Source organism: Vitis riparia, chromosome 13 (assembly GCF_004353265.1).
Source record: "Vitis riparia cultivar Riparia Gloire de Montpellier isolate 1030 chromosome 13, EGFV_Vit.rip_1.0, whole genome shotgun sequence".
In the NCBI taxonomy this organism is placed as follows: Eukaryota; Viridiplantae; Streptophyta; class Magnoliopsida; order Vitales; family Vitaceae; genus Vitis; species Vitis riparia.
Window position 1 is genome coordinate 21,617,866 of NC_048443.1, and position 16,137 is coordinate 21,634,002.

Below are 16,137 nucleotides of genomic sequence, written 5' to 3' on the forward strand. Positions count from 1 at the left end.
ACAGCCTAACTACATATGTCCTATAGCAGGACCAAACTGCACCCTGGCATCATCAATCCTTTGGCCAGGGCTGGACCGGACTTGGACCTAAATCATTTAATTACAGGCCCTCCCCTTCAACCCCTTTAGATCTGAACTCAGTTCCTAGGCAATTTTGGTTTGATTTCAGGGGATGATCCAAGAAAAACAAGAATTTCAAGGATAGAGCATAGGAATTCGATTTGGAGAAAGTTTGGATGTATCAACAAAAATTAAGGCAACAAAATGGAGATACAAGTTTTCTCACTGAACGAAGAAGCCAGGAAGCAAATGATAAATACATAATTGGATTGGCATTAAGGTACTGTTTTATGGTACATGATTAAGGTGAAGTTAACAAAAAGAAAAAGAGTACAGCAGTAACTAGTGGTTTTCCTTGCAATATTAAATCTCACCTGTTCCAAGAGGTTGCCTTGAGGCGTCCCCTGAAGCCCAAGCTTGATAGTCCTTTACCAGCTGCATAACCATGAAAGTGAATATCAAGGAACTATTCATGTATTGTAAATAGAAATAAGGAATTTCGATCTTTGATAATTTTGTCATCATCTAATTGTTCTTGAATGGGTCCATTCAGTGATGTTTAATATCACAATATGATAAAAGAATCGATTGAAAGAGATCGCCCAATTCCAAAAAGCAACTAGGAGGCTGTGTATATGTGGATGTGATGTGAGGGAGAGGAGCTCACAAAATCACGAGAGAAAGCAACCCCGCTAAAGGAAAAACAATTATTAATAAGAAGGCCAAAGAGCAACGGAAACTTTCTGTTCTAGAGATTCTGGAAACTTGCATACCAATGCCTTAATCAAATTCCTAATTGAAACAAACTTTTAAAGCCTTTCTTAATCTACTTACAGATACTGTAAACAAGTAAACATGAAACTACCAAATTCAAGACATATCGTGGGTTGATTAGAGAAGTGGGAACAGCATGGCCAGTATTAAAAATCTGCAACCTTAAAATTCATGTGGTGTGTTAGGAGGAAAAAAACTTGAGAACCACTAAGCAAAACCACTGCTGTTTGAGTTGAGGAAAACTTCAACCATCAAGTTCAAAGTTGCCACTTCCTTGAAATATTTATTGGGTACTCGTCCCTTGGTTCCTCTTAAAGGACATGCTCCATCAAATGCTGGAAGCAAGCTTAACCATCAATAACTCAGTATAGAGAGAAAAAGAAATGTCAATAGAATAGATTCCAAATGCCTTATGATCCTCAACCAATCAATATAACTACCAAGAATAAACACTAAAGCCTGGTGCCAATACCCAGCATCGTGATCGAGACAAATCCCCATAAATCTATTAGGTGCTTTCTTTCAAACTATTTACACTTAAAGCTTCAGTAGTCATTTCATATGACTCTCCATGCACTGAAGTGTCATAAGCATTTGACAAGAGAATTTTATTTGTCAATCTCAAATTTGCAACAAAACTTGTGTTGCTTTAATGCTTTGTAGCACTGGCATAACCATTTCCAATTTCAAAGAAAGCTCATCCCCAATTTCTGTCAACAAAATAGAAATCTGGGGTAGCAAAGCTTATCCCAATGTCGGTCAACAATATAGAAATCTGGGGTAGCAAATAAGGAAAGCAAGTCAGAAATTTAACTCTACTTGATGCTTGGCAGCTCAGTCAACTTCGGAAAGCTAATACTACCAACAAGTGAATTGCACTGAACCTGTCAAGTACCATATCCTACTTGGATCCAAAAACTTTAATATTCATATGCAGCATCTATAAGAACATCTATTATTCATATGCTAAAAATAGAAGTAGGTTTAGGTTTTAGTCCCACAAAAACTAGATGCCTCTTGACTCACTGTAGATGGGTATACATTTTTCTGTTTTAAGATGTAAGAACAGTTGAAAAATGAGTCCTGTGTCTGTCCCTTTGTTTCAGCATGTAATCTCATAAATGAGTTATATTAATATACCACATTACCAAACGCATGATGCATGGTCATTCCAGAATAGATGCATACTTCAAATTCAGGATTATAGATATATTTATAGGGCAAATACAGGATTATATTAATCTGCAGAATACATATTGCTAGTATTTTACTTGAGCATTTTGTTAACATGCATCCCTCCCTGTTTGGTTGTTGTGGGTCTTTCCTCACTCAATTAAGGGGCAGCTTTTGTTCAGTTGGCGTGGATGTTCTTTGAAGGGTTACAGAAAAAGGTTGCAAAGGATTGTGCCTCTTTACCTCATGTGGTCCATTTAGAAAGCATTTAACAGAAGATATTTTTAGTTGGAGGAGATGGTAAAGTCAAACTTTGTTTATGCTTATTGATTTTATTGGTTTTTTAGGTAGGGATTAAGAAGTGGTAGTAGCTTTGTTGCCTATGGCACTCTATATTTTTCTTGTGTCCATGGATGACACCCTGACTTTTGTTTAGGCACTCTATAGTATAATTTTTCTTTGCCTATCAAAAAGTATATAATATTTTGGATGAGTGTTTAAGCATATATGCCCCTCCCCTCTTTTAGGATTAATTCAAGGCATCTCAAGAAGGGTTGAAAACCTCCCTTGACCCTACCCTCTTTCCCATAATAACTTCTGCTTCATTTATAAGAGAGTCAATATTTTTCCATTCACAGATGGAAGAGACTAAAAGGGGCCTAAAAAGGTAGCAAACCTCATGTACACCGAAAATATACACACAGAACCAGAAAGTACAAGGAACCATAGAGGCTGAGCCCAAGCCCAGCCATGAAATTCAAGAAGAATTAGCAAGCCCCAAGGGAATTCTAGAAGCTCCTCCTTGTTGAGAACTCCTCCATTCTGCTCTCTCCAAATGCACTAAAGTGTTGCCATCATCCACACTTTCCTTTATCTCTAGCCAATCCCCCTCCTATTCCAACCCAACAGAAGATCCTTTATCTGAGTGTGGGAATAAAGACAAAACCCCAAACAAAGCCAACAAAAGAATCCATAGAAGAAAGTAAATATTAGTGTTGCCACATGCCTTCCCATTCTCAAATTAAACAAGTGAACTCTGCAGCCCAATGACCATCCATCCACTAGTGAGGAATAATGCCACACTCACAACGGAAAAAAGTAATAATATTCTAGGCTGTTTAGAATTTCAATTTGAACATGAACCATCCAATACCACACCAGCCACTGAGTAACCGTTCTCCTAACCACAATTCTGGCCATTTTTACTACAGGCATGCCAGTCTTTTGAATATGGATTGTGTATCCTTCACTCTTGTTCTTAGTTGTTAGAACTTCCCATTGGCTGAACAACCAATCTGTTTTTTTTTTTTTTTTTTTAATATGCAAGAAAGAAATATATCAAAAAGCATCTAGCAAAAACGAGGATGCAACTGATGTATAAAGAGATATACACAAGCAACAAGAGAAAACAAGAAAAGAATATATATATATATATATATATATATATATATATATATATATATATATATATATATATATATATACACACATAATACCAAGGATTGAAATTTCGGATTTTATCGGCGATATTTCGTCGATATATCGGATATCGGATGGCCCTAATTTTGAGTACCAATTATTGAACGGGAGGAATTTCAAGAAAATATCGACGACATATCAGTTTGGAACAGATAAATTGGCGATTAAATCGACCGTAGAGCGACGCGCGGAGCAGTGGGGAGAAATGGAAAAAATCAACGATATATCGGCAATTTTTCGAGCTTTTTTTGAAAATTCATCCGACGGTCAAATTTGAATTTTTGACGATCCAATGGCCCAGATTTCACCCATATTTTTATATTATCCTTTTATTTTTAACACTTTTCATATTTATCTCATTAATCCTATTTTTAAAAACTATTACCACTTCACTCTTAAATATTTTTATATTTATCCTTTCAATTTTATTTAATTTTAAATGTTTTTATTTTAAAATATTAAAAATATAATTTTACTCAAAAAAATTGCTATAATATAAAAAATTAAGAAAGTTCTAATATTTTATAAATTAAAATTAATTTGATAAGATAAATTATTAATAATTTTAATTATTTATATAAATTAATGTTAATAGAAAAAGTTGTTACCAAATATTTTTAATAAAATTTTAAAAATTAAATCTCAAATAAAATATTTTATATAATTTAATTTTTCATTTAAAATGTAATAAATATTGTCTTCAACAAGATGGGCTCCCTTCATCTAACAATACGATGGAACCACATCGATCTTCATTTTGATACTAAGGACTGTTGCAATGTCATATATATTATATTTATGTATAAATTGTTTTTAATCAATAAAATCAAATATTTCTTAACTCAATTCTAATTTTATACACTTCCAAAATTCATATTTATTATTCTTAAAATCCAAGTATCGAATTTATCGATATATCTTTGTCTACCGATGTTTTTCTTCTTAATCATATCTATGTCAATTACACTTACAAAATAACTTTAAAATGTGTATTCCTACTTATTCTATCATTTTTTGGAGTTTTTCCAAGCATTCCTATGAATTTTGAATAATTTTCGCTCCTCCGATATTTCTAATATATCCGTAAAATCGAAGTACCGATATATCTGTGATTACCAATATTTTCATCCTTGCATAATACAGGAATGACAGACCCCGGCCGAAGCCATCAACAAAATCTGCAAAAGAGCTACAGTCCAACCCTAAGAGGGCTCTAGCCCATTCCATAAGCGAATTCAAAAACATCTCCTTTGGTCTTTGATAGTACAGCTCCCCTTGATTAAAACCTTTGTCATTCCACTCTTTCCATAAGCAACAAAACAAGCAAAAAGCCGTTAACCTCCACAACCTCCTCTGCCACTCATTGAAACTCTCATGCCAACTCACAAATACAATTTGGCTGCCCCAAGATGAATCTACTAAAGCCCAAAAACAGACACACACAAGCAATATGTATATATATATATAGATAGATATACAAGCTCTGAGAGGAGCAATTGATCTCCAAGCCTCCTCTGTAAGGACCATTGATAGACAAAAACAAAAACCTAAGCTCTTAGAGAAGCAATTGATCCCCAAACCTCTTTTGCGAAGATAATTGACACACACAAAAAAAAAATATAACCAAATAAACCAAGCTATTATAGGAGCAATCAATCCCCAAATCTCCTTTGCAAGAAAGCCAGTATACACACACAGAAAAACACAAAAAACAATTAAAAAAAAAAGGTTCTTTGAGGTGCAGTTCATCCCCAAACCTCCTTTGCACGAGAGGCAATAGAGCTTGCCATCTAGTCAAGGAACCTAGAAACAAACCCTCCTTTATGCCCCTCGAAACTAATATACCTGCCCCCTCTTCTCAGAGCTTCAGGGATTGAACACACCTCATAAATGACCCAAACCATCTAATTCACAATCTTGAAAGAACCTCATCAAACAAGGATCCAAATGACCTTAGCCTTCCCTTCACTGCCCATAAATTTGCCACTCTTGCATTTTAGGCGTCAACAAGGTTATAAAGAGAAGGAAAAGCCTCTTTCAAAGAACCCTCCCCACCCATCTATCCACCCAGAACTCGGTTCTAAGCCTATTCCTAACCAAAACCAAGGTTCTTCACCCAAAATCCTCCCTGCCCTCCCTTGCTTTCTTTGTGCTGCACCCTCATCCAACTCCCTGAACTTACCCCAAATGACCAACCTCCATAAGTTATCTGTCTCAGTTGCATATCTCCAAAACCACTAGCCAAGCAAGGCTTTACTTAAAGCAGAAAGACTTTAACGAACAAGGTATTTGATCTTCTTTACTTAGTGTTCATCATACCCATCCAAAAAGTCTTCCATAATATGCTGCACTAGATGCAAACAGATTTACTCACAATATCCTAATGGACTCAAAACTAACTATATCAGCACAATGATTCAGTACTGCAGATGAGCTAATTCTTGGTCTTAGTATAATGGGTTGCTTACTGAATAATCCAGATTAAAATACACGCTACAGCCTTATTCAAACTGTTAGTGGTCAGGTTGCATATCCTAGACCATATCATCTCTAAATCAAAGGCCTTTCATCTTTATTCTTGCATCATTGGCCCAAATACTTTTTGGATTTGCACTAGTCACTGAGTTCCTTCAACTTTAACCAGACTACTCCAACCGAACAGTATCAGATGAAAGCAAGGAACCTTAGGGGAAGAACAAGGCCAGAGGAGAAAGGGGAAAAACAGAAACAGAGAAGAATAGTCAATTCGATATGAATTGAAGCTCCTATAGTTTACCATTATTCTTATATTACTAGGCCAAATATCAAAAGTAAATATTTAAAATTTTGCAGATATCCCCATCTAAAAAGGAAGGTTCCCCTAAAAAAATCATTTATTCTTTAATACTCCAGAATAATTAGCTTATCATAAGGCAATGTAGGACTCACACATGAATCCAAATTTTTAAAAGATAATGACAGAACCCTGATAGAAATTAAGTATGCACAAGCTACAGAACAGAATTTTTAGCAGGTTTCCTATTAGATTTTGTTCAAATAAAGTTCAATAGAAAGCTTCACAAACCTGCGCCATAAAACGAGGAAGCATAATCCTTAGTATTTGTTCAAGGACTTGGGCCCCAGTTGATTCTATTGCTTCGACAGGAATCGCTCGAAATGGAAAAGGAATATCAATAATAACCTGACTTCCAGGTAACATTAGCAAAACAATCTGAAATATTTACAACCATTTACCAAATGATATGCCACAATTAAAATACAAATCAATTTGCCACCACTACCTCAATGACAGTATCTGAAGTGAGTTGCTGCACCAACGAGTTGCTCTGATTGCTGTCACATGATATTTTATTCACCATAGAAGCTGCATTCCCATACCAAATCAAAGTCAAAGCACTCCTGAAAAAAAGCATTGCATAACAAAATTAAGAGAAACAAAAACCTGATGAATGGTTTATTCATCCTGAAAAGTAACATATTTTTAATTTTTGCATGATTCAGAAACAATCCAATGCAACCGATAGCACATAATGGATTCAACTGCTTTATGATCATCACAGTTATGAAGATGATGGCATATAATTTTTTTATTTATTTTTTTAACCTAGCCAACTATACACAGCACAGTAAGAACACTCGGTGAAACTCAAAGCCCACTATCCCTTCAAATAAAGAACAAGACGTCATGCGCAATTGAATTCTAGATCACTTCATAAGGGTTTCAAGGCCTCCTTTAGATGTTGATCAAAAAGCTCCTCCTCGTTAGAAACATGGTCATTGCTCTCTCTCCAAATGCACTGAAACAAGCAAGGTGAAGCCACTTGCCCAGCCTTCCTTCTCTTACCCATGCCCCAAATTTTCCAACCCAAAAGAAGCTTTCTGCCTGTCTCTGGGAAAGCCCCCAGCAGTCCAAAGAATAAAAGTCAGAGCTCCCATGCTTTATTGCTTTATAAAAATACCATCTATTTAGCCATCCCCTCATGAGTTGATCTACAGTTAGAACCTTCTCCTATGTCACCTCCCAATCAGAAAAAACAAGTCCTCAAGTAGACACCATGGCACACATCCCCCAAACCTTTGGCAGGGAAATTCTTTGGGTCCATAAAATACACCTAATTGTAGAAAAACTTCACCCAAAAATTCCCTAACCCAGCCCCAGAAGAGGCTATCCTTCCCTACTCCACACAACCTCACAACATGAATGCAACCCATAAACCAGAGCCTCAATCTCCCAATGAAAAGCCTCTTTGGAAGAGCATTTACTAACCAACCCATTCAGCCAAAACTTGGTTCTCCTCCAATTCCTTAAAAAAATAGGAATTCTAAGGCTGAATTCATTCCACCCTACTCTAATATCCTTCCACAACCTCACTCCAAAACCACCCCTAGCTCCTTTGCGCACCACCCACCATCCAAATCTCCAAAATTTCCAAATGATCCTTTTCCAAACACTTTCCTCGAATGATGGTGTAGAAACATGTCCATTTCTACACAAGAAAAAAAAAGAAAAAAAAAAGGAGTAATGACATGCCCCCAACTCTTTTCAGTAAAGTGACAACAGCTTCCCTCACACCTGATGCACAATGGGCTGGTGACTGCAGTGAGTTATGCAGTAATTAAAGATTAAAAGCAACTTGTGGACATAAGATTTAAGCCATAGAAAAGGCATAACATAGTCCTAGAAGAAAAGAACCCCCATTATGTCTATGATTAGGCCTTTAACTGAACCAACTTCCACTAAAACATTACATGATATCAAGTAGTTTCCAGGCTAACTATAAATTTTACATTGAAACCACTGAAACCCATTTTCAAGGGCATTGAGATGTGTCTTTGTGGGGTGTTCACCTACACAAAAGAGCTACAAATGCTATCACCCTCCTTTTAGAAAGTTTTATGTATCTATGAATGTAACCTTCGCAGGAAAAGAAAATTATTTCTGATGTTCTTATCTTCAAGAGGAGACATTACCTTCAGAAGATAAAGATCCCTCGTCCCAATGGTTTCACCTTCCTGCATTGCCTATGAATTCTGCCCCTTCAAATCCTGATCCAACCCTTCATCACTAACAATTCCTTTTTTTTTTTTTTTTTTGATAGGTAAATGAGAAGATATATTAAAGAGCGCTAGCAAAAAGGCACATTAATGTATATAACACCCGCCAAAAGGCTAGCAAGAGAGAAAGGGAAATACCAACCACCCTAAAGCCAACCAAACCACAACATTCTAGAACAAATGGACTCTCCCTAGTGGGAAAGACCAGCGCTAAAAACACAACCCACACCCAAACAACCCCTAAGGCCTAGCAAGAAACGAAGAACGCATCATAGACCTCCTAGAGCCTAAAACCAACAACTTCGCAGAAATTGAAGAAAGCAATCTCAACAAGAAGCAACTTAGACCCCATTGCCCCTCTCCCTTCCTCTGGGCTGAGAGAGGAAAGCAATTGTAATTGACTAAGCATTTGAGTTTTTGAATCTCCCTCTCCAAATGAGTAGCAGAAAGCAATTTCTTCTTTCCCCCTACAACTTCAACCTCACAAACTTCTCTTGACTCTATTTTCCTAAGAAGGGAATTGATTTCCTTCTCAAACCACACCATTAGGAGTCCCGAAAAGTTGTTGAGTGTAACAAACTTTTCGAGGAGGCTAACAGGGCCAAGCTTCCCCCCCTCTAAAACCTTACAAGTCTCTAGAGCTTTACTAGCCTCCATCTTTTCTGCCATAACCTCCAAATCCTTATCCAAGGAATCCTTCGTTGCACTTCATGTGAGATCCACCAACGTTCCATCTTGAAGTGGCAAATTTAGTGGTTGGATCCTCGAACCCAGTGACTCCAAGGAAGGCCCCACTACTGCATCATCACATACTGCACCAAGAAAAGGAGACCCGACCAGAGAAAGAGGAATGAAGGAAGAATTTTGTCCATAATATTTCGAATGAGCCCGAATTAAACCCATCTTTAAAAACAATGAACTAGATCCCTCTGCTAACACTAGTCCAGAAACCATTGCTACAAAACCATTGGTTTACTCGAGGAGAAGAGCAGCCGCTGTTGAACCTATGCATAATCAAAAGTTTGAAACAAGGCCAGATAACAACTCTATCTCTCCTAGCACTTCAAATGTTGACAATGATTTTAATTTACCCACTGCCATTAGGAAATGTACAAGACAATGCACTCAACATCCATTGTCATTATTTGTGTCATTTGACAACTTCTCCCAGTCTCACAAAAGTTCTCAGTCATTTATACACATAACCATTTCACAAAACCCTAACAGGGCACTTAACAATGAGAAATGGAGACAAGCCATGAGGGTTGAGATACAGACCTTGAAGAAAAATAGAACACGGGAAATGGTAGAGCTGCTTAAGGGGAAGAAACCAGTTGGGTGTAAATGGGTATATTTGGTCAAGTACAAAGTTGACGGGTCCTTATAGAGATCAAAGTCTAGTTTGGTAGCTAAAGACTACACACAAATCTATAAGGTTGATTACCAAGAAACCTTGGCTCTCATAGCTAAGAAGAATACCATGAGGGTGTTATTATCATTGGCAACTAATTTCGATTGGAGCTTACATTAATTTGATGTAAAATATGCATTTTTGAATGGGAACTTAGAAGAAGAGATTTGTATGGAAGTTCCTCTAGGCTTTCGCAAAAGTCTTGGTAGAACCAAGGTGTGCAAATTAAAGAAAGCCTTATGACTTAAAACAATCTCCAAGAGCATGGTTTGAGAGATTTTCTGAAATAATGTTAGCAATGAAATACAAACAACGTCATAATGATCACACTTTGTTCATGAAGCATTCGACTTCAAGGGGAGTGACAACTTTGTTGGGGTATGTGTATGATATCACTAGTACTGATAACGATCCTAGAGAAAAGGAGACTCTTCAACAGTGTTTAGTTAGAGAATTTGATATTAAAGAGCTTGGTAAATTGAAATATTTCCTATGAATTGAAGTGGCTCATTCCAAGGAAGATATCTTTGTTTCACATCAGAAATACATGATTAATCTTCTCAAAGAAACTGGGAAAATTAGATGTAAGCTAGTGGACACCCCCTTAGAACCAAACCACAAATTAGAAGCCTTGGAGGATGGGATTGTAAATCATGGCATGTACCAACGACTAGTAGGCAGACTCATTTACCAAGCACATATTAGACCAGCTGTTGTGAGCATTGTTAGTCAATTTATGCACAATCTCAAACACTCTCATCTTCAAGTTGACTATTAGATCTATTAGATCATATAGTACCTTAAAGAAACTTCTAGTAAAGGGTTATTGTTCAAATGATGTACAAAGTTGCGCTTGGAAGCCTACACAAATATAGATCATGTTGGATTAGTTTTAGATAGAAGATTAACCTTAGCTTCCAATCGCTTGGTGAAGTAAAAAACTAGTAATCGCAAAATCAAGTGCTTGGGCAAAGTTCCATGCAATGACTCATGGAATTTGTGAATTGTTATGGCTTAAGATCATTTTAGATAATCTTGAAATCAAGTGGACACGCCCTACGAAACTTTATTGTGATGATAAGTCTATAATCAGCATAACTCATAATTCGATACAACATGACCAAATAAGGCATGTGGAGGTAGGTCGACATTTCATAAGGAGAAGCTTGATAGTGGTCTTATTTACACTCCATATATTGGGACAGATGACCAACTTGCAAATGTTCTAACTAAAAGGTTGGCTAATACCACATTTTAAGGAATTATAAGCAACTAGGAATGAAGAATCTCTATTCACTAGCTTGAGGGGGAGTGTTGAAAGTTTGGGTCCTATAAGTTAGTATTTTTATCCTTTTAGGACTCTTCTTGTACAGTTGTAAATTAGTTATCTAGAATATTTAAATTAAGTTGAATTATCGTGTACATCAAGAATTATCCTTTCCTATAATAGGCAAGGTTATATACATATTCATGTATCACTTCATTTCCATGAATAAGAATAATTCAGAATTCCACAATTTTCTCAATCACAGATCATCTGTTCCTAAACAAATAAAGAAAAGTTATCTACTACTCTAATGGCAAATGAAGGGATGTTCATCGAGGATACTTCATGGCAACAACATTGATGTCACCTTGACCAACCAACAAAGAGGTCAAAAAGAACTATGTTCCAAGTTCAAAGTTCATAGAACAATAAAAGGATACAAGAAATGAAATATAATAAGATTAAACAAATTGCAAACTACACACAGCATAAGGTGGAAAAAAATTTTGTTTTTTCTTTTGGAAATTCTTACAATTATCTAAGATCAAATGGTGATTTCTACTCTTCAGGTTTGCCAACCAATTCACCATTTGAACAACAGTTTTTTGGGAGTTTTGATGTTTGGTGAGACAGAATTGGACAAAGAAAAAGTGCTCGACCAGAACAAAGGCCAACAAAGACCTAAATTACATAGATAACAAATCCTCCCCTTCTTGCACTCAATCACTACCATCTTGCACTCAATCAAAAGGAACCCTGAATTAAAGATATAAGGGACGAGGCTTTTGTTCAATACAAAAAGATTCATCAACTTCAGATGAGAGTTTGGAATTGAACGATAACCCTAGCTAGCGACTACGTGAGACTACACTAATATCTCAAAGCAGTGATAATTATAAGAAACCGCTGGGAGGCTGCATGACAAATTTATATCAAGATCTCTAGGCCCCTTTTTTTAGATATATAAAATTATACATAATGCACCAAAAATGGGATGCAACCCATGTACAAGGGATGTCTTACAGAGACCAAAGAGACAAAAGAAAAGAAAAATAAAAAGCCTCTTCACTCCTTGAGCACTACCAAAAACATCAATAAAATCTATTAAAAAGAAGCTTCTATCTCCTATGGATCTTCCAGCCCATTCAAAAAAAGAATTTATAAAAATGTTTTTCAGCTGTAATTCTGATCAATCCAAGCCATCAAAGATCCTTTTATTCTGTTCCTTCCAAAACACCAAAATAAACAAAGTGTTGCTGTAAGCCATATTTTACTTTTTCCCTTCGTCACCATCCCCCCGCCAACTTCTCAAAGTATACTTTCCCAGGAAGCATCAAGTAACACAAAAGTTACAGTTAAGACCATAAAATCTATGCCATTATACAATGGATAAGTAGTTGAAAATTCTTCTTTCTGCCTATACAAACAACTTCAATAGGCTAAAATCCTTCCCTTTTGCATAAACACACTACGTCCCAAACAAAGAAACCAACTTTTTTTTGGTGTTGGGGTGGATCAGTGTTGAGGATAATTTATCTAAACAGAACTGTAAAATCAACAAAGCCAACCCTCCAACAGCTAAGGGCGGAAAAATGTTGCTTAATGTTAATGACTGCAGCAACCTTAAAAAATGCCTATGTTATATTAGATTAACTTTAGCATATGTGTAGACTCATCTTGATCTCCACCAATAAATTCCCAATAATATATTTTAACTGCTGTCTCCCACTCAAGTTAACTGGCCCCCATATCTCACTCTTCTCCACAAGATGAATCAGCATATCTAATACCTGCATCCTTCACCTCCAGCCTTTGAAAGAAGATCAGTCAAACTACAGACAATGTCCATGTTTCTTTAACAAAATCGTAGCTTTGAAAGGTATATTCTCAATAATAATGAAAAACATCTGGCAAAGTTTGATATAAGCACATTAGATGATGCCAGACAAGGTCTTGATAAAGTTCAAAGTAGAAAGACATAGGTTACAGGGATATGTCCAATACAATCAACTTCAAATATCATGTAGCACACACCAAAGCATAAGCACAACATGCAACCATCATTGACCAGTTTCAGTCAAGTTATCAAGCATTCAAATGCTATAATCATGCAGAGTTCTAGAACATGGACAAAAATCAATCTTTTAAATTCTTCTCCAATATAAACATTCCATGTTACGCAAATAACAAAAATCAAATGCAAATTCCTTACCATGAAACTTCTCATTCTGTGCAACCACAACTGGCGAGCCCTCAAGCTGCATCAACAATCACCAAACCAACAAACAAACATCAAAACAGAATCATGTATTTGACTTCCCCAACAACCATTATTCATTCCCATATTCTCACGAATAAAAAATAGAAACTTAACCGTGTCTCTAATTGCTAAGAAAGAGGAGAAAATAAATTTTTTTAGTCTCATGGTTCACTTCTAATTTTGTCGCTGGCTCCAAGGAGTGAATATCTTTTAATTTACATTACCCCCATTTGAGAGGCCACAAACAACTAAAAACCCACTATCCGAAATTTTAAATCTCCTCCTTTCTCCTTGTTTTTTTTTTTTTTTTTCTCTCAGTAACCAACAGAGCATAAAACCAAGAAACAAAGAATAGAGAGCACAGACCACATACTTTACAAGACAAGAGCCTAATGCAGCAACCATTGGGCTGCTCCTCCACTTTAACCATCAAAACAGGGCAAACCTCAAAAGCAAAGAACCTAAACCTATACACATAACACCGAAACGTGTTATCATCCACACGTTCAATCCTCTCAGCATCCAACACAGAGTACTGGCTCGCAGGCAAACTCATGTACTCAACTGCAACCAACCAAAACAAGTGAATCCACGATTGAGAATTCAAAAATGAACCATACATAATACAGTCCATGCAACTCAAACATTACCTAGAGGCCGTTCGAGTTGTTTAACCGAAACCGACTCCCTGCGCCGAGCAACGAATCGAGCTTTTGGGGCTAAATCTGCTGAAATGCGAAATGAGGGTTTGGAGGACTCATTGTAACTGAACAGAATATGTTTAACGTTAAGAGAACTCCTAGGGTTTTGCCGGTGAAAACAAATAGACCTCAGATTTGTTAAAGGAAAGGTCAGTGCCATGTAGTCCGTGTTCAAGAGCAACGAGTGTGGAGTGTATGGTACTGTAACAAGTGTTATAGAGTCGAAGAAGAAGATGGGCTTGGTAGGTCAAGGATAAGAGTGTGTAGGACAGGTTTTGACGAAGCCCAGGCGCAAGTTAGAGGCGTGGGGTTGGGTCTTTTTAATCTGATACGAGAGTTCTGATTGTAGGGACGGACCTCCCGGATAAATTCACTGACAAGCGCAAAGCGTAGCCTAGAATCCCGTGCGGTACATAGGCTAAAATGCACATCAAACATCCGCTAAAATGCACCGCGGGATAAACACTTATCACTGGGCAGTAAACTAAACTCAAATTCAAAAGAACATAAACAAAAGCATTGGAAGATGTTGAAACTTCATTCATTAGCGCGGATTAAATCATCATCAAAATACAAGAAATTGGATCTGAAGCCCTAAAATCTTTACATCATAGAAACCCTAAGAGCTAGTAAACTTGGTGACCGCCTTGGTCCCCTCAGAAACAGCGTGCTTCGCAAGCTCACCGGGCAGAACAAGCCTCACAGCGGTCTGGATCTCCCTGGAGGTGATGGTCGGCTTCTTGTTGTACCTCGCGAGCCTGGAGGCCTCCTGAGCGAGTTTCTCAAAGATGTCATTGATGAAGCTGTTCATGATGCCCATAGCCTTGCTGGAAATCCCGATGTCAGGATGAACCTGCTTCAACACCTTGAAGATGTAGATCTTATAGGTCTCCACATTTTTCTTCGTCCTCTTCTTCTTCTTATCAGTAGAAGACGCGTCCTTTGGTAGCTTCTTCTCAGCCCTTGGCTTCTTCTCCGCCGGAGCCTTCTCGGCCTTCTTCTCCTCGCCGCCGGCCGGCTTCTTCTCCGCGGGCTTCTTCTCTGCCTTGGGCGCCATCGAAACGAAGTTTATGAGAGCGAATGCAAAGATAGAGAATCTAGCTGTGATGAATTTGAGAGCGGTGAAGTACGATGGAGGAAGTGCTTGTTTATATAGGAGTTGTGGGGTGGATTCTGATTGGCTATCTTGAGTCGGTGAGGATCGTAGGTATGAACCGTCGATCTGGGAAAGATGAGAGTGAACGGTGGAGATCGCTTCAAGGGAAGCGCTTTCTCATTTTTGGCATGAGATTTGAAATATTGGAATTGTTGCGCGTCGTTTTCGTTTTCGAGTTTGGCGGGTTCTTAAAAAAGTCGGCCGCCAACGCTAGCGTGCGCCGAGGGTGATGAATGCTCGAACCATGTTGGGGTTCGGTAGGTTCTCGATTAGCTGCACAACCCAGATTAGGGGTCCAGTCGCGGCTTAGAAGAAAATGTCACGAGTTTTTTAGTATAAGGTTCTTCATTTCAATCACTTGTATAGTTGATATGATTTATAACAATTTGGTGTGACAATCCATCTGTCCTTCGACTACCATAAAATTACGATCGAATTTGAGATTACCTCAACATTATGTTGCTCCTCCTAAGATCCGACTTTATATTAAATGAAATAAAATCAATTTAATTTATTTTTTATTTTTAAGCCACATATAAAATAAAAAATATAAGTTATCTCCTCATATAAAAAAAGTGAATAAAAAATTCGATTTAATTATTTATAAATTATATTTATTCTAATATAATTGGAATTTTTAATTTTTTAAATAGTAGGACATATCAAGTATGGAACCTTGGAGCCTAGCTAGAACTAGTTTCATGACTCAAAACACAATGGTAATTTTTTTTTGACAAAAAATAGCTTTTTTAATAATTAGTTCTAAAAATATATGTTTTTTTATAATATGTTTTAATTTTT

General features: G+C 37.0%; 2 protein-coding genes across 2 annotated transcripts; both read right to left on the reverse strand.

The window, feature by feature from the left end:
* Nucleotides 1–307: 307 nt before the first annotated feature.
* Nucleotides 308–14,525, reverse strand: LOC117929029 (uncharacterized protein SYNPCC7002_A1590). Its single transcript, XM_034849215.1, has 6 exons — nt 14,130–14,525; nt 13,853–14,043; nt 13,432–13,477; nt 6,768–6,850; nt 6,551–6,667; nt 308–495 (listed from the first exon to the last, which is right to left on the reverse strand). The coding sequence occupies exons 1-6, from the start codon at nt 14,338–14,340 to the stop codon at nt 424–426; spliced, it is 720 nt and encodes a 239-aa protein (XP_034705106.1). The 5' UTR covers nt 14,341–14,525; the 3' UTR covers nt 308–423.
* Nucleotides 14,526–14,693: 168 nt separating this feature from the next.
* Nucleotides 14,694–15,310, reverse strand: LOC117929030 (histone H2B.3-like). Its single transcript, XM_034849216.1, has one exon. The coding sequence runs from the start codon at nt 15,235–15,237 to the stop codon at nt 14,800–14,802; it is 438 nt and encodes a 145-aa protein (XP_034705107.1). The 5' UTR covers nt 15,238–15,310; the 3' UTR covers nt 14,694–14,799.
* Nucleotides 15,311–16,137: the final 827 nt, after the last annotated feature.

Coding starts and splice junctions, on each gene's coding strand:
- LOC117929029 (XM_034849215.1), bottom strand. CDS start 14,340: ATGGCACTGACCTTTCCTTTAACAAATCTGAGGTCTATTTGTTTTCAC. Junction 6,668..6,767: donor CTTCAGATACTGTCATTGAG/GTAGTGGTGGCA, acceptor CCTGGAAGTCAG/GTTATTATTGATATTCCTTT. Junction 496..6,550: donor TTCCTCGTTTTATGGCGCAG/GTTTGTGAAGCT, acceptor ATGGTTATGCAG/CTGGTAAAGGACTATCAAGC.
- LOC117929030 (XM_034849216.1), bottom strand. CDS start 15,237: ATGGCGCCCAAGGCAGAGAAGAAGCCCGCGGAGAAGAAGCCGGCCGGC.